Below are 22,148 nucleotides of genomic sequence, written 5' to 3' on the forward strand. Positions count from 1 at the left end.
TGAATATAAATCTGCCACATACTGTGCCCTCTGAATATAAATCTGCCACATACTGTACCCTCTGAATATAAATCTGCCACATACTGTACCCTCTGAATATAAATCTGCCACATACTGTACCCCTGAATATAAATCTGCCACATACTGTACCCCTGAATATAAATCTGTCACATACTGTACCCCTGAATATAAATTTGCCACATATTGTACCCCTGAATATAATACCGCCACATCCTGTACCCTCTGAATATAATACTACCACCCACTGCGCCCTCTGAATATAATAATTAGAGATGAGCAAACTACAGTAAATTCAACTCGTCACAAACTTCTCTGCTCGGCAGTTGATAACTTTTCCTGCATAAATTAGTTCAGCTTTCAGGTGCTCCCGTGGGCTGGAAAAGGTGGATACAGTCCTAGGAGACTCTTTCCTAGGAATGTATCCACCTTTCCGAGCCCACCGGAGCACCTGAAGGCTGAACTAATTTACGCAGGATAAGTCATCAACTGCCGAGCCGAGAAGTTTGTGACGAATCGAATTTACTGCAAGTTCGCTCATCTCTAATAATACTACCACAAACTGCGCCCTCTGAATATAATACTACCACAAACTGCGCCCTCTGAATATAACGTTGCCATACAGTGCACCCTCTGAATATAATACCACAACCGCAGTAACACCCCTCAACATCCGTTAGCTGATGCTATTACCACGGGAGGGGGGTATTGGTGGTGTTGCTAGTGGATGATGGGGGTGCTACTACTCAGGGGGTGTTGCTGGAGGATGATGAGGGTGCTACTAGCCATCCCCCCTGGCAGTATCATCCCCATCATCCATCGGCAGGATCATCCTCCTGGCAGGAGCACCGCCATCATCCACCATCAGGATCTGCTGATGGAGGTGCTGCTGGGGGGGGGGGGGGGGGGGGGGTGTTGCTGGTGGATGATGAGGGTGCTACTGCCAGGGGGGGGGAGCATTAGGTAGGCAGCAGTTCCCCCACATTAGGTAGGTCGCAGTTTCCCCACATTAGGTAGCATCTATTCCCCACATTAGGCAGCATAGATTCCCCACATTTGGTACCAGTTCCCCCACATTAGGTAGGTACCAGTTACCCTACATTAGGTAGCAATTTCCCCACATTGGGTAGCACAGATTCCCCACATTAGGTAGCACAGATTCCCCACATTAGGTAGCACAGATTCCCCACATAAGGTAGCATACACTCCCCACATAAGGTAGCATACACTCCCCACACTTGGTAGTAGTTTCCCCACATTAGGCCGCAGGTTCCCCACAATAGATTGCTGGTTATACCCCCCCCCCCCCCCCCCCCCCCCCCACACACACACACACACACACAAAAAAAAACACATACAACACAGAGAGACTCACACACAAATACACACACACAGTCAGAGAGACACACACTCACAGTCACACACACATGCACACAGTCACACACACACACACACACACAGAGTCACACAGTCACACACACACAGAGTCTCATACACACACAGAGTCTCACACACACAAACATAGATAGAGACAGACACACACACTCACCCATCCAGCGCAGCGCTCCTTCTCACCGGGCGCCGTGCGAGTGACGTAACTGACGTCCTCCTGCGCGGCCATACGGTGTGACGTCAGGCCGGCGCAGACGTGGGAGCGGAGGCCGGGCACAATGCTGGTGAAGGTGAGGGGGTGTGTGATGATGGACGGGCGCACAGTGCAGGAGAAAGAGGGGGGTTGCTGATGGACGGGCACACACAGCGCGGGGGGGGGGGGGGGGTTGTGCTGACGGATGGGAGGCCGGTCGGGCACCGATGGGGGAGGTAGTGTCTGTGTAGCTGGGGGGGTGCGGCTACGGAGCGTCTTGGTGTCACCCCATTAGGTTGGTGTCACCCGGTGCGGGCCGCACCCCCCGCACCCGGGTCGCAACGCCACTGTATTGAAGTGTTCTGGACATAATCCAAAAGTTTTTCCAAGTGACAGTGCCCATTTAACTGATAAAGCAAAAGCTGTTTTGTATGCCTTGTGTGTACATGCTTTAACTGATGTGACAACAATGCATTGTTTGCCATCTGGATTCCTATTCCTCTCTGATATGATTTCCTGCCCATATTTCCCATGATGTCTCTGGGTTTGCAGAGAGTGGGGACAGAGTCTCATCTTTGCTTCTGCAGAGAACTGCAGTAGTTGACATATATTTTTTTTCCACTCACTCACACAATAGAGCAGTGTTTCCCCACATTTTTTGGGTGTGGGCACCCCACAGAAAAAAAGATTTGTGGAGCACCCCAGTCAAAATATTTTTACTGAAAGAAGCAATGCACAATACCTATATATATCTGTTGCTCATGTAGATTATAGTGCTGCTTTAGCAATTGATTCACAGATGATGTCTTCAGATTAGTCGTCCACTTTCTTTTTTATTCTATCTGGCCCACATCATCATGCCGATTTCTTCTAGCCACAACTCTTTACCACAGAATCTGCAACACAAACATCTTAGGCTTTGCACTTTACCAGCACTACCTCCAGACTCTCCCCCCCCCCCCCCCCACAATATACCTCCAGCCCCAACCGCCCCAAACAATACCTCCAGACTCCTCCCCCCCCCCACACAATATTTTCAGCTTTTGACACACACAATGCCTCCAGCCTCCTAACCACAACTAATGTCTCCCACCCACCCCCCACCACTATTCCCTTCAGACATCTGACATAATGGGAGATTAAATGGTTATGTTGTGAGTCCGCCATAACGCTGCTGCTGCTATCTTTTTGTGAAATGGCTATTTCTTGTTGGAGTACCCTTCCTCCAACTATAAGTCCCTCTCCCTTGTTTGTCACATTTCTCCTTCCCACACATCAGCCACCCCACCCATTGCAGCACACCTGGGACAATTCCCTGCTGCCCTGTGAAGAATGATCTCTCCCCCACCCAGTGGTCACTCCACCCATTGAAATACAGGCAGGTTCCATTTCATACCTGACTAGTGATGTAATGTCTCGGGCCGCACTGCAACCTTGGAAAGCCTGAGACGACACTCATTGTTTGTTGTCATCGGGGCAAATATTACATAAGAAGTGCAAGACCAGCCATCAAACACAGGTACAGACACTATAAACTACACTAACTTTACAACCTCTGTAGCATAGTCAAATAGAAAACATTCCTGGAATACCCCTTTAACCACTATTTTGTGAATAGGGGATTCATTTTATTCCCTTGATAACCCCTTTAAGCACTGTAATTTTCTGGCTGTCAGACTGGTGGTCCCATGACCAGCTACAGCACTGAATTGTATGGATGCGGCAGAGCTGGTAGAAAACATGTAGCACTGCAGGAATACTAGAATGGAGTGTGCATTAAATAAGCAACACAAAACCCTGGGATGCTTCTTTAAGATGGGATTATTACTAGACAAGACACTGGACAAATTAAATAACCAACAGTATTAGGACTCAGGTTAGGTGCAAATATTTATCCTTGATTGCAGAAGGAGATTTAATGAAAGAATTAGTCTGGTCTAATAGATACCCTAACTGATGATGTCCATTGATATGGCGGTATGGCAATGGATGTAGTTTGATTAGATTATGGTTCCCAAACTACAGCAGATGATTACAGGAGTGAGGTGCTTATTAGAAAGCCTTTCTACAGTAAACTATAAATGGGGCACTTCTATATGAATCAGGTGGTATACGTTTGAAAATGTAATGCTGTTTTAAAGTAGAACAAAAGAGTGGAGGGATGGGCACTGCAACACTCTCAGTAATAGCCTTCCTAAGCACGATATAGGAAATCCAGGTGAAAATAGTAATGGGGTGCCAGACACTAGTGGTATATAGCAATTCCACAAAAAGACAAAAAGATGTGTCTGCACTCACCATATTGTTGTAAATATTGTTGGACTTTATTGTAGCATGTCCATACATCAGACAAACTTCCCCCGGAGCAGGGAGGGAAAGCAGCTCCAAGCGTAGAGCATGGGCGTATCATTGGAACAACAGCACCGTTACACATCACAGACGCAGCTTCCGGTTCCGGAACCTAGAAGATACGTCTATGACGCGAAACGCTGCTGTTGTTCCAGTGATACGCCCCTGCTCCAGGCTTGGAGCCTTTTTCCCTCCTTGCGCCTGGTGAAGTTTGCTTGATGTATGGACATGCTACAATAAAGTCCGACAATATTTACAACAATATGGTGAGTGCAGACACATGTTTTTGTCTTTTCTTTGCTTTTTGTGTAATGCTGTTTTAACAAACACAAAATAAAAGCAATGAAAGTTAGGGATACATTGAGGTACATGAGATAAATATGAGGTAGGTTTTTATTAGAAACATTAATTAAATCCCATAACATGTTTTTGCAGGGAGAAAGGGGAATGCCAGGACCAAAAGGAGCCATTGGACCTCCAGGCCTTAAGGTAATTCTCATAAATTAGAAGTCTCTATAATATAAAACATAGTTACAATGTTTAATGTATATTAAAGAGGTACTCCGGTGGAAAACATATTTTTTTTTAAATCAACTGGTGCCAGAAAGTTAAACAGATTTGTAAATGATTTCTATTAAAAAAATCTTTACCCTTCTAGTACTTATTAGCTGCTGAATACTACAGAGGAAATTTGTTTCTTTTTGGAACACAGAGCTCTATGCTGAATCACAAGCACAGTGCTCTCTGCTGACATATCTGTCCATTTAAGAACTGTCCAGAGTAGGTGAAAATCCCCATAGCAAACACATGCTGCTCTGGACAGTTCCTAAAATGGACAGATATGTCAGCAGAGAGCACTGTGCTAGTGATGTCAGCAGAGAGCACTGTGTTCCAAAAAGAAAAGAATTTCCTCTGTAGTATTCAGCAGCTAATAAGTACAGAAAGGATTAAGATTTTTTAATAGAATTAATGTACAAATCTAAGAAATTAAAGAGTACGTATGTGCACTCACCGCTTGGCGGAGATAGCTGCGTCTTGGGGTCCGGTTCACGGGTTGCTGGGTCTCAGCATCAGCGCAGGTGTATGGCGCTCGGAGGTGCCATACAAATCTGTTTAACTTTCTGGCACCAGTTGATTTAAAAAAAAAAAAAAGTTTTCCAATGGAGCACCCCTTTAATGTGATACTTACAAAGCAATGTGATTGTTAATTCACCTATTCACAGCACTCGGTAACACAGTCAAGAGCATAACTAGGGTCTAGTTTTGCTGGAAATGCATTGATTGTTTGTTTCTCCAGTCCTTTGCTTTTTTACTGTCCACAAATGTATGGTATTTTAATGTATAGACAATAAAGTGGAGTTTTATCCAACTGCTGAAATCTTTTGTGTTTTGTTAAACTGGAAAATGATAGTCCTGTATATATATACTAGCTGAGTACCCGGCGTTGCCCGATTTTCCCTTTCTTATCCTTTTTGTGGAGGAAAATCAACAGAGGAACCTTTTGACTTTAAATCCCGTCCTCATATATTGTTGTCATATCCCAACCCAATATCTCGTCCTTATATCCCGACCTCCTATGCCGACCTCCTATCCCGACCTTCTATCCCGTCCTTCTATCCCATCCTTCTATCCCATCCTCCTATCTCGACCTCCTATTCTGACTTCCTATCCCGTCCTCCTATCCCATCCCGTCCTATCTCGACCTCCTATCTCAACCTCCTATCCCGACTTCCTATCCCATCCTCCTATCTCGTCCTCCTATCTTGACCTCCTATCCCGTCCTTCTATTTCGACCTCCTATCTTGACCTCCTATCCCGACTTCCTATCCCGACCTCCTATCCAGACCTCCAATCCCGTCCTCCTATCCCGTCCTCCTATCCAGATCTCCTATCCAGACCTCCTATCCTGACCTCCTATCCTGACATCCTATACCGACATCCTATCCTGTCCATCTATCCCAACCTCCTATCCCAACCTCCTATCCCGTCCTCCTATCCCGTCCCCCTATCTCGACTACCTATCTCGACCACCTATTCCGACCTCCTATCCCGACCTCCTATCTCGACCTCCTATCCCGTCCCCCTATCCAGTCCATCAATCTCGACCTCTTATCTCGACCTCCTAACCTGACCTCCTATCCCGTCCTCCTATTTCGACATCCTATCCCGTCCTCCTATCCAGTCCATCTATCCCGACCTCCTATGTCGACCTCCTATCCCGTCCTCCTATCTCGTCCTCCTATCCTGTCCTCCTATCTCGACTACCTATCTCGACCTCCTATTCCGACCTCCTATCCCATCCTCCTATCCCGTCCTTCTATCCCGACCTCCTATCCCGACCTCCTTTCCCTACCTCCTATCCCGACCTTCTATCTCGACCTCCTATCCCGACCTCCTACCCCGACCCGTAATATGTGTACCAGGTATTGAAATATCTCCAGCCCTATGGAAGTTATGTGGGAACATAAATTTCTTAAAGTAATTTTAATGTATGAGATATACAGGCCATACATCTACCCAAATTCAATAATACCTCACGGCAATAGAACAGAAAATAAAGAAAGTGGTCCCTATATAGGGCTGAGGTGCCTTATTAAAATATAACTTTTAATTGTTAGTCGCTAAAATATGTTAAACTTATCAAGTTATAGTGCTCAAATAGTGCAACCAAGCAAAAAGACAATCAAATCAACACTTAAGAGCTACTAATTAGCATATGGCGCTCATATATCAACCTAGTATCATAATCAAGACTGTAACAAACAGTAGTTGTCAACATGAAACCATATCGTGACTGATACTTTAGAAACGGAAAATTCCAATCAGATATTGGTTTCCACGCGTTTCCATGGGGGGAACTGGTAAATAACTTTGTTCCCCCCACTTCATCAGGGGACTATAAGTCAGCGTTATATGTTAGATAACGAGTATCAGAAAAGCAATCTCTTATATGGAGACACAGATGTTCTGTACTCCAAATTAAAACAAATTATGTACAAAAAGACCAAACTTATGACCAGGGTGTTACTGCCAGTGTCTCTATAGTAGCTTATGCAGCCAGTTATCCACCGTTTGTCCCCATAAGGTCCTGGGTGCAACGGTCTTTTGTGGATATTGGGCTAGCTTGAGAGACCACCGGATGAGTTAGTTGATAGATATGCACACAAAACGCTGCAATGGCAGCGAGTACCGGAGCACCGCTTGATTTGCATAGGACTTTAAACAAAAAACCCTGACCCTCACAAATGGGGTAGTTAAGGGTTAAATTAACTATCCTATAGTTTAAGTGGACATATAAGTAACATGTGACCAAGTATTATCAAAATATCTCCAGCCCTTTGGAAGTTATGCAGTAACATATATTTCCCATAGTCTTGTATGGGACTTTAAACATTAACCCCGCCCCTGGCAAATGGGGGTGAGTAAGGGTTAAATTACCTATCCTATGTTTGTTGTTGCATATAAGTAACATGTGTGCCAAGTTTCATGTTAATATCTTTAGCCGTTTGGACGTGATGCTGGAACATACACACATACATACACACATTGAGTTTTATATATATATAGATATATACGTGTTTTGTTTTATTCCATGGGGAGGCCTAGGACCAAGTCTTCTAGGAAGACTACATCAGTTGTATTTATATAGAGATATGCCAAAAGTTTTGATTAGTTGGGGTCTGGGTGTTGAGAACCACACCGATTGGTAGAACAAGGCGGGGAAAGAGCTCAGCAAATCGTTTCTCTTCCTGTCTCTCTCCTTGCTGCAGGAGACAGGCACAAAGACTCTCTATAGAACCTGTCTCCTGCAACAAGGAGAGAGACAGGGAGAGAAGTGCTTTGCTGAGTGCTTCTTCTGACTTGTTCTAGTGATCAGTGGGGTTTCAGCACCCAGATCCCAAAAGATCAAAACTCTTGACATGTCTCTGAAGGCCGGGACAGAGATTGTGGGTGATATTAGGGTTGCACTCTTGCCCATGTGACGGAATAACAAGCAGCACCATCACTGTTTTACTAGAACAGACATGGACCCAATGACAGCGTTGGTGGGCCAAAGGCAGAACTTTACTGAGTTGACCTAGAATTTAGCTGAGAGGGTAAAGCAGCAGGAGATATCTCAATCTTAGTCTAAAAGGCTTCAGGACCACGAGCACTTAATTGCTTACCAAAATCCAGTAGCTTGAGTCATGCTGTGCTCTTACACCAACCACCCCCGTTTCGGTTCACTTGGTACTTTAGATTAATCTCCATGACTATTTTTCTAGGAACTGGAAATCATTCATGGCTTTTCATGAAAGTATTTTCGTTTGAGATTATACTCTGCGGGTACTGAGGCCCAGAGAGTTGGGATTATGTAGGGGTATTTTTCCTGAACTGGATAGAGCTTTGTAGCTGAGTCTTAGGTACATAGACCTGTAGAGAAATATTGCGCTAATTGTCAAATTGATTTCCACCTGTGACATAGCAGATGTCTAGGTGGTAGTCCAGTTCTATCCAGACATGTGTTCAGTGATGAGTTGTCTCAGGTCGTTCAGATCCTGTGGCTAGTGGGCACAAACACTTAGTCCTTGATATAGCCCCAGAAAAGAAATTGCAGGGTGGAGATTGTGAAGGTAAGGGCAACATTGGTGAATGTTGGTGGGCGTAAAAAGAAAAACCCTCCACACACTAAACATTCAGGATTTAGTAAATCAGGGCCATTGTCTTTGTAAAAAAGAGAAGGCACAGAGGACTTTGCACCTGCATATTGCACAGAACACAAGTCGGCACAATGTTTTGGCTGGTCATTTGGGTTCACTCCCTGAAGAAGTAACCTGTGTGGCTTACAACGCAGACGTTTGTATGAAGATATGCCATTCTGTGGTTTGCGTCACCTGTAGTTCCATACTAGTCAGCCTCATTTTGTTTGCGATTTACCACTAACATAACTTCATCAGGCCTTTACTTTTGCATTATCCTTTTTGAATCATCCTATATCACAGGTATTTATTATAATGGCATCACAGTGTCATCCCATAGTGATATAGCAGCACAGAGACTATATTATAGTACCATAACCTTTTCAGATAAGACAGCAGTGAGCCTGTTCTGATGACAACTACTGTGACTGAGAGGCTACCTGCTGCCTTAAAATATATTGAGCAGTAATATGAGCTCCCCTTCTTCACATCAATGACCTGGTCCTTATCAGACAGGAGGGGAGGGGGAAGCGGGGATTAAGCAGATGGCTTTCAGAGAGTGTGACGGGATGTCACAGCTACAGCTCGGCTGCTATAGAGAGATCTAGGCAGTATGACTAATAACATTACATTAGTACAGTAAGTTCTGAAATATGCAGGTTTATTTAAAGCCGTATTGCTTCTTACATAAAGTGATTGAGCAATAAACAGTTCAAACGTTGTTGTGTAGCTGTGCACCTTTATGTGCATTAGCCAGGCAAACAATGATCTGTACCATAAATTACCTATTATTTGAGTAGCCAAAAATGTGGTATATGCAATTAGCTTCTGAACTAGAATCATAATCTGTATATAAGCTTTTATTGACTGGCCTATACTGCCACAGTGTGGTAAATGTATGAATTTATGAAGTTCACAATTGTTACATCAACATTGTATTATTTTCATTTACTGGTAACATAATCTTTATTCCCTTAAGGGTGAAAGCGGGGCACCTGGACTTCCAGGACCAGTAGGACCTCAAGGGCCAAAAGTAAAATGCTACATACATTATTAGTTTACTTTTTAATATTCATTTATTTTTTCATTGTTTTTGATCATTTTCCTTTTTGTCACATTTACTTTTATGTATGACAGGGCATACAAGGTGACCACGGGCTTCCAGGACCACAAGGGCTCCTTGGAATGAAAGTAAGTAAAGCTGTCTCCATAAGGGCCTCCTGTGTTAAATTAAAGAGGTTATCCACCATAAGGGGATTTTAGTACGTACCTGCCAGACAGTAATGGACATGCTTAGGCAGGATCTGCGCTTGTCTTGGGGCTAAATGGATGTGTTGTGATATTATCATAACACTGTGGCTAGCTTTTTGTGAACTGGTATTTCCTGTTTGAATTTTCTTTTTTGACTACAAATCCCATAATTCCATTTTCCTCCCTCCCACAGATCAGCCACCCCACCCATTGAAACATAAATGTGCATCCATTCAAAAGACCTGTGGTTTTCAATCAGGGTGCCTACAGCATTAGTTGCAGATTGATCTCTCTCCCACCAAGTGATCGCTCCACCCATTGAAGCAGACAGGCTCCCTGTCATCAGCTGACTAGTGAGTTAGGTGTCGGCCGCATTGCAACCTGGGAAAAATCTGAGACAACAGTCATTTTGTATGCTGTTAAAAATAAATATTGGGGTGAAAATCACATAAGAATTGTGAGAAAACTGTCGCACACAGGTACAGACACTATATTATGAACTACACTAACTTTACAGCTCCTGTAGCATAGTCAAAAAAAATCTGGCATACCCCTTTAATATAGATAATCTTCCATTCACATCATATTATTCTAGCTACATTTAGTTCTTGCAGATAGAGAGATATTATCTAATGTGTATCCTTATTAGATTACACCATATAAAACTAACCCATTCTGTTACCTTATTTACGTAACACTTTTACGTAACACTGTTTGTTGACTAAATCTCAAACAATCCATTGAACTTATGATCAAATCATATTTTTTTATTACAATTTTACCTAATTTACTAAAGAATCAAAAATGCACTCTAGTTAAAGGTGTACTCTGGTGGAAAACATTTATTTTTTCTTCAAATTTACTGGTGCCAAAGAGTTATAACTTCTATTAAAAAATCTTGACCCTTCCAGTACTTATCAGCTGCTGTATACTACAGAGGAAGTTGTGAAGTTCTTTCAAGTCTGACCACTGTGCTCTCTTCTGACACCTCTGTCCATGTCAGGAATTACAGCTCCTACTCTGGACAGTCTAGGTTCAACCTAAAACAAAGTGTTAAAGCGTGTACAGTGACCCCCGACCTATGATGGCCCCGACATGCGATAATTTCAACATGCGATGGCAGCATCAACATACGATGCTTTAGTATGTCGGGGCCATCGCATAAATGGCTATCCTGCAGCGCTGACTGCTTCAGCTGCCGCCGGATAGCCGTTTTCGGTGCCCCGTGTGCTCTGGTGATGGTCTCCTACCTGTCCTCGGGGCTCCGGCGCGTCCTCTTCATGATCTCCTCCATTGCAAACGCTCTCCATCGTCGTGACCGCTGCCCTGGATGTCGCCCTCCACCGCTGTCGCCAAGTCCCCGTGGTGTCCCCGACGCTCCGAACATCTCTGCTTCCCTGGGATCCTCGCTCGCTGCCGCCTTCATCACGTCACTACGCACGCAGCTCCTATTGGATGACGGGACGGCATGCGTAGTGACGTGACGAAGGCCGCGGAGAGCGAGGATCCCGGGGAAGCAGAGATGTCCGGAGCGTCGGGGACACCACGGGGACGTGGCGACAGCGGTGGAGGACAACATCCAGGGCAGCGGTGATGAGCGGCGGGGACAGGGGAGTACAGCTTCCTATACTATACATTGCACGGATCACTCAACATACGATGGTTTCAACAAACGATGGTTCATTTGGAACGGATTACCATCGTATGTTGAGGGACCACTGTCAAATGTCAATTGTTTTTAGGGTAGTACATGATTTTTTTTTATGTACTCACCAGCACTAATCCCCCTTCAGTGCCATGCCAATGATCCTGGACCCCAGTGCTCAGCACTTCCTGCTCTTCTCTGAACACATAGTAAATGCCTGCTGAGCCAATAACTGGCATTTTACACAAGCGGACAGAAGGCAAGATCATGGTGTTCAGCGTTTGTTTGCTGAGCCTTAACAAGGCTCACTAAATCGTGCAGCTGGGCCGCATGAACCATCACTATATCATTTATGCGCCTATTAAAGTTATCACTGTCAGCTGCACATCCCCTGTTTACATATGTGCAGCCGATAGCGATAATTTACATGGCTGCACAAAAGATCCAATAAGCCAACTGACTGAACACCGTGGGGGAGATTCATCACCTGTGCAGAGAAAAGTTGACCAGTTGCCCATAGCAACCAATCAAATTGCTTCTTTTATTTTTCACAGGTCTCTTTAGCCCTGGATGAAGTCCATTTTAACCTTAAGGACTAGGCCAATTTTCGTTTTTGCACTTTCGTTTTTCCTCCTCCTCTTCTAAGAATCATGCCGCTTTCCATTTTGCACCTACAGACCCATATGAGGGCTTGTACTTTGTAATGACATCAATAATTTAATAACAAAATCTACAGTAAAAAATAAAAAAATATATTTGTGGGGTGAAATTGAACAAAACCTTGCAATTTTGTAACTTCAGGGGGTTTCTGTTTCTACGCAGTGCAATTTTCGGTAAAAATTACACCTTTATATTTTGTAGGTCCATACAGTTACAAGGATACCCAATTTATGTAGGTTTTATTTTATTTTACTACTTAAAATTGTCATATTCTAACCCCTATAACTTTTACATTTTTCTGCATATGGGGCTAAATGAGGGCTTTTATTTTGATAGGACTTTTTGACTAATTATTAGTTTTTTTATTGCATATGAAGTGATAAAAAATGCACAGTTTTGGACTTGGTGGTTTTTATGTGTACGCCATCGACCATGCGGTTTAAATAACCTAATATTTTAGTATTTCAGACATATAATGTAATAAAAAATAAGCATATCATTAGGTTTATTTTTTATTACATTATTTTATTTAAAAAAAAAATAGGAAAAGGGAGGGGGTTAATTCTTTTATTCGTTAATAACTTTTATTAGGGAAGGGGTTAATTCACTTTTATTAACTTTTTTTTTTACACTTTTTTTTTTGTCTCCATAGGAAACTATACCATGCAATCTGAAGATTGCATACACTGTTCAGTGCTATGCCATAGCATTGATCAGTGTTATTGGTGCTCTGCTGCTCCAGCCTGCCATGGCTGCTGGGAGCAGCAGAGGACTGATCGGACAGCAAGGAGGAAGGTAAGCGCCCTCCCGCCATCCACCCAGCTGATCGGGACCTCTGCTGAGCTACCAGCACCGTTAACCCCGCACTTTAGACGCCTTGATCAACTTCGATCGTGGCGTCTAAAGGGTTAATGCTGGGCATCAGGCCGATCAGTGGTTTGAAGCAGTTTTCCACTTGTGAGAACTGTTTAAACCCCAGTAACGGGACCAGGGCGTACAGATACGCAATCAGTCCTTAAAGGGTACCTTTCAAAAAAACTTTTGATATATTATAGATTAATGTATGCAGAATAACTTTCCAATTGCATGTTATAAAAAAATATGCTTCTTTCTATTAAATTTTCCACTGTGAAAAAATTACCACTAGGGGTCTCCCTACCGGTCCTGGCCGCAAGCCCTTTTTATAGATTTCAGACTCATGCTGGAGTCCTAAATCTTTGACTGCAACCGGGACACAGACAAACTCAGCTGGCAGCTCTGAATCTTCTCCTCTCTGTTTACAACTGCATATGAAGAGAGAAGAAAGATCGGAGCTCAGATAGTAAAATGAATGAGGGCATGCAGTAAGGCAAAGTCAGTAGTATGCCCTGCTGTGCTATGAGCACAGCGCTGGCTCCTGCCTGTCTGATTGACAGGCAGGGAGCAGTGCTGAGCTTGTCTGTGTCCCGGCTACAGTCTGAGATTTAGGACTCCAGCATGAGTCTGAAATCTATAAAAAGGGCTAGCAGCCAGGACTGATAGAGAGACCTATAGTGGTCATTTTTTCAAAGTGGAAAATTAAATAGAAAGAAGCATATTTTTTAATAACATGCAATTGGAAAGTTATTCAGCATACATTAACCTGTTAAGGACCAAGGGCGTACCTGTACGCCCTGAGTCTGCTCCCTTTCTATAAGGGGCCATTTAGAAGCAGCATTCAAAGTTGATCGCCGCATCTAAACTGCTGCCAGTTAGCTCAGGCGGCTGTTCGGGACACGAGCAGCTGTAGGACACGAGCCTCCTGGTGTCCGATTGCCAAATGACTGCTCAGTGCCTGAGATCCAGAGCAGAATCATTGATCTATATTATATTATGGGATAACAAAGATCAATGTAAAAGATCAGTGTGTGCAGAGTTAAGTGAATAAAGATCATTTAACCCCTTCCCTAATAAAAGTCACCCCCTTTTCCCATTAAAAAAAAAACTGTGTAAATAAAAATAAACATATGTGGTATTGTTGCCGCGTGCGGAAATGTCTGAATTATAAAAATCTATTGTTAATGAAACCACACGGTCAATGGCGTATGCGGAAAAAATTTCAAAGTCCAAAATAGCGTATTTTTGGTCACTTTGTATATCATGAAAAAATTAATAAAAAGCGTTCAAAAAGTCAGATCAATACAAAAATGGTACCTTCAGAGCAAAAAAATTAGCCCTTATACCGCCGGGTACGCGGAAACATTTTAAAAGTTATAGGGGTCAGAAGATGATAATTTTAAACGTATAAATTCTCCTGCATGTCGTTATGATTTTTTCCAGAAGTACGACAAAATCAAACCTATATAAGTAGGGTATCATTTTAATCGTATGGACCTACAGAATAAAGAGAAGGTGCAATTTTTTACCGAAAAATTTACTGCATAGAAACGGAAGCCCCCAAAATTTACAAATTTGTGGTTTTTTTTTCAATTTTGTCACACAATGATTTTTTTCCGTTTTGTCGTAGATTTTTTGGTAAAATTACTGATGTCATTACAAAGTAGAATTGGTGGTGCAAAAAATAAACCATCATATGGATTTTTAGGTGCAAAATTGAAAGAGTTATGATTTCTTAAAGGTGAGGAGGTAAAAATTAAAGTGGAAAAACGGAAACCCCCCGGGTCCTTAAGGGGTTAATCTATAATATATCAAAAGTTTTTTTGATGAAAGGTACCCTTTAGGTACCAGGACGCAAGGGAGTACCTGTATGCCCTTTGTCCTGGACGGGTTAAAAATAGAAGCAATCTGATTGGTTGCTATGGGCAACTGGTCAACGCTTTCTCTATAGGTTTTGATAAATTTAACCTAGCTCTTTTACCCGGGCCAATTATTGGGAATGCGTGTTGTATGTTAAAGTGCCTTCAGGTTAGACTATATGAGCAGCAATCACTAAGCAGCAAGACTAGGCACCAGCCGGTGACCGTACGTTCTCTTCTATGTTTTTATTCAACCCTGAACATAAACTGCTCAAAAAATAAATAAAGGGAACACTTAAAGGGGTACTCCAGGATTTTTTTTTATTTGACTATGCTACAGGGGTGGTAAAGTTAGTGTAGTTCATAATATAGTGTCTGTACCTGTGTGTGACAGTTTTCTCACAATTCTTCTGTGATTTTCACCCCAATATTTATTTTTAACAGCATACAAAGGGACTGTTGTCTCAGATTTTTCCCAGGTTGCAATGCAGCTGATGACAGGGAGCCTGTTCTGCTTCAATGGGTGGAGCAATCGCTTGGTGGGAGAGAGATCAATCTGCAACTAATGCAACAGCTGTTGGCACCCTGATTGAAAACCACAGGTCTTTGATGGATGCAGCTCATTTATGTTTCAATGGGTGGGGTGATGTGTGGGAGGGAAGAAAATGGAATTATAGGATTTGTAATCAAAAATTGAAAAGTTAAACAGAAAATACCAGTTCACAAAAAGCTAGCCACAGTGTTATGGTAATCTCACAGCACAGACATTTAACCCAAGACATGCACAGATCCTTCCTAAGCATGTCCATTAATGTTTGGCAGCTACATAATAAAATCACCTTATGGTGGATAACCCCTTTAAACAACACAATGCAACTCCAAGTCAATCACACTTCTGTGAAATCACACTGTCCACTCAGGAGGCAACACTGATTGACAATAAATTTCCGATGCTGTTGTCCAAATGAAACAGACAACAGGTGGAAATGATAGGCAATTAGCAAGGCACCCCCAATAAAGGAATGGTTCTGCAGGTGGTGACCACAGACCGCTTCTCAGTTCCTATGCTTCCTGGCAGATGTTTTTGTCACTTTTGAATGCTGGAGGTGCTTTCACTCTAGTGGTAGCATGAGCCGGAGTCTACAACCCACACAAGTGGCTCAGGTAGTGCAGCTCATCCAGGATGGCACATCAATGTGAGCTGTGGCAAGAAGGTTTGCGGTGTCTGTCAGCATAGTGTTCAGAACATGGAGACGCTACCAGGAGACAGGCCAGTACACCAGGAGACGTGGAGGAGGCAGTAGGAGGGCAACAACCCAGCAATAGGACTGCTACCTCCCCCTTTGTGCAAGGAGGAGCACTGCCAGAGCTGTGCAAAATGACCTCCATCAGGCCACAAATGTGCATGTGTCCACTCAAACGGTCAGAAACAGACTCCATGAGGGTGGTATGAGGGTCCGATGTCCACAGGTGGGGGTTGTGCTTACATCCCAACACCGTGCAGGACGTTTGGCATTTGCCAGAGAACACCAAGATTGGCAAATTCGCCACTGGCACCCTGTGCTCTTCACAGATGAAAGCAGGTTTACACTGAGCACATGTCACAGACGTGACATTGTCTGGAGACGCTGTGGAGAATGTTCTGCTGCTTGCAACATCCACCAGCATGACCGGTTTGGCGGTGGGTCAGTAATGGTGTAGGGTGGCATTTCTTTTGGGGGGCCGCACAGCCCTCCATGTGCTTGCCTGAGGTAGCATGACTGCCATTAGGTACTGAGATGAGATCCTCAGACCCCTTGTGAGACCACATACTGGTGCGGTTGGCCCTGGGTTCCTCCTAATGCAAGACAATGCTGGACCTCATGTGGCTGGAGTGTGTGTCAGCAGTTCCTGCAAGAGGAAGGCATTGATGCTATGGACTGGCCCGCCCATTCCCCAGACCTGAATCCGATTGAGCACATCTGGGACATCATGTCTCGCTCCATCCACCAATGCCATGTTGCACCACAGACAGTCCAGGAGTTGGCGGATGCTTTAGGCCACCTCATCAGGAGCATGCCCAGGTGTTGTTGGGAGGTCATACTGGCACGTGGAGGCCACACACACTACTGAGCCTAATTTTGACTTGTTTTAAGGACATTACATCAAAGTTGGATTAGCCTGTAGTGTGGTTTTCCACTTTGATTTCGAGTGTGACTCCATATCCAGACCTCCATGGGTTGATAAATTTGATTTCCATTGATAATTTTTGTGTGATTATGTTGTCAGCACATTCAACTATGTAAAGACGAAAGTATTTCATACGATTATTTAATTCATTCGGATCAAGGATGTGTTATCTTAGTGTTCCCTTTATTTTTTTGAGCAGTGTAATTACAAATACAAATAATTCACCAGGCAATCCCTTTAAGAGCACAATCTTAATTAAAAATTGTCTGTTTTGTCTGTTTTTTTTCCCATGACAACCAATCACAGCTCAACTTTCACTTTAAAAGAGCTCATCAAGATATGAAATTTGAGATGTGATTGGTTGCTAAGGGAAAAACCAGACAAATAGGGTTTCAGGTTGATTGATAAATTTCCCCCATTATATCTTTCTGAGGTATTACCAATTCCACAAAGCAGTCAGTGATTATTTGCTATTGCCTCATATAAGTCTTATCTGAGATTCATTGGCCCAGATTTATTAATCTATCTGAAAAATGTGTCTTATATTTGTTTCATACAATAACAACCAATCACGGCTCTTAACCAAACAGGAAAGAAAACACAGTAGTGCACCCCATGAAGACTGTGGGGATTGAATTTCAAGGATTGGGTTGCAAATTGACTACCGGATGGTGTTATGCTCAGAGCACAACACTTGTATGCAAGTATAGAAAGATGTTGGTCAGCAGCCTATTGGTCCCTCTTACATCAGTGAACCTGGACCGGTGAATTGATAGGGCAACCATAATGGACCTTTGTAGGGGCGCTTCTCCACAATAAAATGCGGACAGTGATATCCAGAATGCAGATGAGTTTTTATTAAACAATATGCTACGCATAAACAGCATGTCTAGCCAGAACTGCTGTTAACAATGTTTATGCAAACTGCTAGCAATGTTGTTTATACGTAGCACATTGTTCAATAAAACCCATCTGCATGTTGGATATCACTGTTTGCATTTTATTGTGGAGAAGCGCCCCGACATAGGTCCGATTTTGCCCATCCTATGGTTGCCCTATCGAGCCTCCTGATAACCAATCACAGCTCAGCTTTCACTTCTCATAAATGATCTGGTAAAACAAAAGATAAGCTGTGATTGGTTGCCATCTCTGTTTATTTTGCCATCTTTGGGTTTTGTCTCAGACAGATTGATCTAAGCCATTATCTTAGTTATTGAAAAGGCTACAAAAATGTTTTAGAATGATGTTACAGCAATGTCTATAAATCACTGTATGAGCAATACTAAACTATTTTTCTTTTGATGGGGTAATTTTCTAAAAGGATTTGATCATTAAGACCCTGTAACAACATAGATTTATTTTTGTAGGGTCAAAGGGGAGACCCAGGTGTACCTGGATTAGAAGGTTCAATGGGGATCCAAGGGCCAAAAGGATTGAAGGTAAATTGTAAATGTAATTATTTACATAATCCAGAATATAATGTTCTAAAATTGAATGGAATGTATCTTTATTATTTTTACTAACTAAACCAGATACTTATACATAATCTGATCTGTTTTATCTTCTAAGTATGTATATTTTTATTATATTTCCTGTACACTATTAAGAGGGCAGCCATCTTGCCTGAGCTGCTATTAACATCATTTATAGATATGCTTTACAGAAGCCATATGGACCTTGAAAACAGTAGTCTAGATCTGACTAATTGACTTCTATGAGGTGGTGTTCTAGGCATGCTTTGTGACCTGTGCTCCCTGCTGCCATGTTGCAAACTGTACAAAACAGAAGTTAACCTGGTGGCAGCAGGGAGCACCTTGTCACCACATGAACTGCAGCGGCTTATCGGCGTATAACACGCAGGTGGACTTTAGGCTAAAAATTTTAGCCTAAAAAGTGTGTGTTATACGCCGATAAATACGGTATATACATATATCTGTTTAACTAAAACCTCTGTCTCTCTCCACTATTCAAATGTGAGACTCTTTGCAGACCTTCTTTTAGACATTAATTTGCCTTAAAATTTTAACTAAAACAAATAAGGCCAAACCCACAGACAAACAAGCTCCTCAGAATCAGGATAGACATGATCTGAAAGCAGCGGTAGAAAATGATCTGGGTGCAGCTTTGCGTGAAATTTATCATGGTCACTGCGAAAATATGATAAATTTGGAGCAGCACCGCCAAAAAAACACATCTAGACAAACAAAAAAACTGATCTAGCCAAGACCATTATTGATAAATAACCCCCTGTGTGTCTCCTTGTCCTAACAATCATCTAACAGTTTGGAATGCGGTTTGTAGCTGACAGTTTCCCTTTAAAGCGTACCCGTCAGATCCAACAAAAAATTTTTTTTTTAATATATCACTCAGTACCTAATCCTGACCATGTACATCATTTTTTTTATTTATTACACTTTTAATTTAGCTCACTAGTCTAAATTCCTCTCAAAGGGAGGGGGCGTGGCCTCACTGTGCATGTCTCCGCCCCCTCCCTCAATATGCTGTCTGCTCACATCTCCCCTAGTATTAGCAAAACTACAACTCCCAGCTTGTCCTCACTGACAGTAGTGGGACAAAAGCTGATAGTGCGAGGATTTTTCAATCTGTCAATCAAGGAAGTATGTCCATGACGTAGGTGATGACGCATGGACACAGCAGGACTAGTATATGTCCAAGCAGGCAGGGGGGGCAGTTGTTTGACTGGCTTTTTTAGTATGAAATAATGAAAGCAATTACATAACCTATTGGTTTTGCATGCTTTACAGCATATCAAAAGTTTTTGTATCTGACCGTGCCCATTTAAGGAGTATGTAATGCAAAGTAAAGACCCTCAATTTATAGCAATGGAATATTTTACATAGTTTCCCACATCTCATTCACCACTTACTGGCCACACATGTGATGTTTATAGCTGGTTGCCTATGGTTATGACATGTAGTTCAGTCAAAGATTGCTGGTTGCACAAGTTTATTTGCAGCACTAGAAGAAGGGTGAGTTGTTTGAATTTGAAACGGCAGAGGATGGGAACAAATGTGTGAGGCTCAGCTGTGAGGGAGCACAATATGACATGCACAAGAGAGGAAACATAGCCTGGAGTAGATCGCAGCAGTGCATAACTAGAATTGTAGTTTGCTACCCTCATGAGCTACTGCTGAAGCCCTGCCAACTCTTGCTGTGCTGAGAATCAGCCCATAGGGAGCAATGGGACAAAAAAAGGTCATGATACATACGGTACTAAGAATGTAGAATCAGTGAACTAAATACTTGTTTTGTATTCTAAAAAAAATGAATAAACTGTCTTGCAGGGTGACAGCGGAGAAGATGGTGTGAAAGGGAATCAGGTAACATATTTGCACCATATGGTAGATGATAATGCATAATATATCTAAGCTTAACTCAATAAAGTATCTTGAAAATATTTTGTGATTTTTTTTACGCATGGGATTTCTCAGAGCGGAACTAAGATATGTGGAGGACATCTGGAACTCATATTTCACCTGACCTGCTCCTGCAGCCACATATAGGAGAGGAGATCGCAAGTGTACATGGCCTTTTTCACTGAAACAGTGACTCCATTAAATTTCTTCACCTGAAAATCAGTTCCATGTATCTGAATGGGGCTGTGTTGGTGGCAAGCACAAGGATTTCTACAATGGGACAGTCCAATAAATTTGGAGTGTCCCATGTCCCATTTGAGCCATTGACATCTGTCTCCATCTCTACTCAGCTGGCTGGTATGGATACACAGCCACCAGGGGATCCCTGTTTTGTAGATAAATAGTGACAAGAAGCCGGACCACTCGGAAATGCACCATCTCAATAGAGGCATTAATGCATTTCTGAGCACATTCCACCAAAGAATGAACATGTTCATTCTTTTGGCGGGTTTTGGGGTCCAGAATGTCCGCCGTGGAAACAATGAGAACAATGGAAGGCTGTTGTACCGTATTTCCCTATCGGAATTCTTCTCAGAATATATGTAGTGTGAATGGGCCATTACATCTGTATGTTATTTTTTATTTTTATTTCAATAGTTTTTATTAGTTTTTTCTTATTTTTTAATAACTAAAGGAAAAAACTACTGAAGTGAAAAAGTAGCCCTAGTTCGGGCAACGATTGCAAGTTAAACATTCTCAGGTTTTAGTACAATATTTGTAATATAGAGATGCCAGAAAGGCTGGAGGAGATATTGGAAAAGCGGAGTCCAACAGCTTGTGGAGATAGGCTTCACATAAGATCTCGGCTCCATCCCAATTTCGCTAGTTGAACATATTTTGGAGACCTGAGGTAGAACAGTTCAAAAACTTCCTGCAAGAATATAGGGAGGGGGAAGGGGAGAATCAAACTCCATTTAGAGAGAATCTGCATCAAGGCCATTAATAAGAGCTTACTAAAGTTATTGTTGTTCACATTGCTTTAGAGAGAATGTTATTATGAGAGCAGCAGAGGGAAGGGCAGCCTGCCTAGAGCCGCAGTAGTTTATAGGTAGAACCTATGGGCGAGATTTATCAAACCAGTCTACAGAAAAAGTTGCCCAGTTGCCCATAGTGACCAATCAGATTGCTTCTTTTAATTTTTAAGAGGCCTTTTCAAAAATGAAAGAAGCAATCTGATTGGTTGCTATGGGCAACTCAGCAACTTTTCCTCTGGACAGGTTTTGATAAATCTCCCCCTATGTGACTAAAACATCCACTGAGTTGAAGCGTCCTAGTGGGGGAAAAGAGTGGACCACGCTCTCCAGTCCTGCATGAATAGTTGGAGTCTGTCCTGCCTGAGTGCCAGTGAGTGCTCCAGGAGGTATATTCTCAAGATGTTTTGCAGTAGTGACTGATACATTTGTGTATAAAGTTGTACAAATGTATAGGACCTTCCTGGGTCGTGTGATATTGCCATGTGATGTACCTCTGGGTTCAGGACCTACAGGCTTTTCCACCAATGGGCTGTAGTCCAGTCTCCTTATTATATAAGGGGCTGTAGTCTCTAAATTCTCTCTCTTGGGCCCTGCACCTAAAGCAAGCACAATCAGCATATCTCAATTCATCTCACCTAGGCCAAAGCTTAAGGAACCAGCAGCCACT

General features: G+C 42.7%; 1 protein-coding gene and 1 long non-coding RNA gene across 4 annotated transcripts in view; one reads left to right on the forward strand and one right to left on the reverse strand.

Moving 5' to 3' along the window:
* LOC130273793 (uncharacterized) overlaps positions 1–1,810 on the reverse strand; it is a 131,333-nt gene extending 129,523 nt beyond the window's left edge. For all 3 annotated transcript variants that reach the window (XR_008844123.1, XR_008844124.1, XR_008844125.1), the window contains exon 1: positions 1,568–1,810. This is a non-coding gene — a long non-coding RNA (uncharacterized LOC130273793). The remainder of the gene's footprint in view (positions 1–1,567) is intronic.
* LOC130273790 (collagen alpha-1(XXI) chain-like) overlaps positions 1–22,148 on the forward strand; it is a 98,006-nt gene that overhangs the window by 63,902 nt on the left and 11,956 nt on the right. Inside the window, exons 19-23 of the mRNA XM_056521120.1 lie at positions 4,388–4,441; positions 9,611–9,664; positions 9,769–9,822; positions 18,438–18,509; positions 20,376–20,411. Coding sequence (XP_056377095.1) covers positions 4,388–4,441; positions 9,611–9,664; positions 9,769–9,822; positions 18,438–18,509; positions 20,376–20,411 — 270 coding nt within the window. The remainder of the gene's footprint in view (positions 1–4,387; positions 4,442–9,610; positions 9,665–9,768; positions 9,823–18,437; positions 18,510–20,375; positions 20,412–22,148) is intronic.

Source organism: Hyla sarda, chromosome 5, assembly GCF_029499605.1.
Source record: "Hyla sarda isolate aHylSar1 chromosome 5, aHylSar1.hap1, whole genome shotgun sequence".
NCBI lineage: Eukaryota > Metazoa > Chordata > Amphibia > Anura > Hylidae > Hyla > Hyla sarda.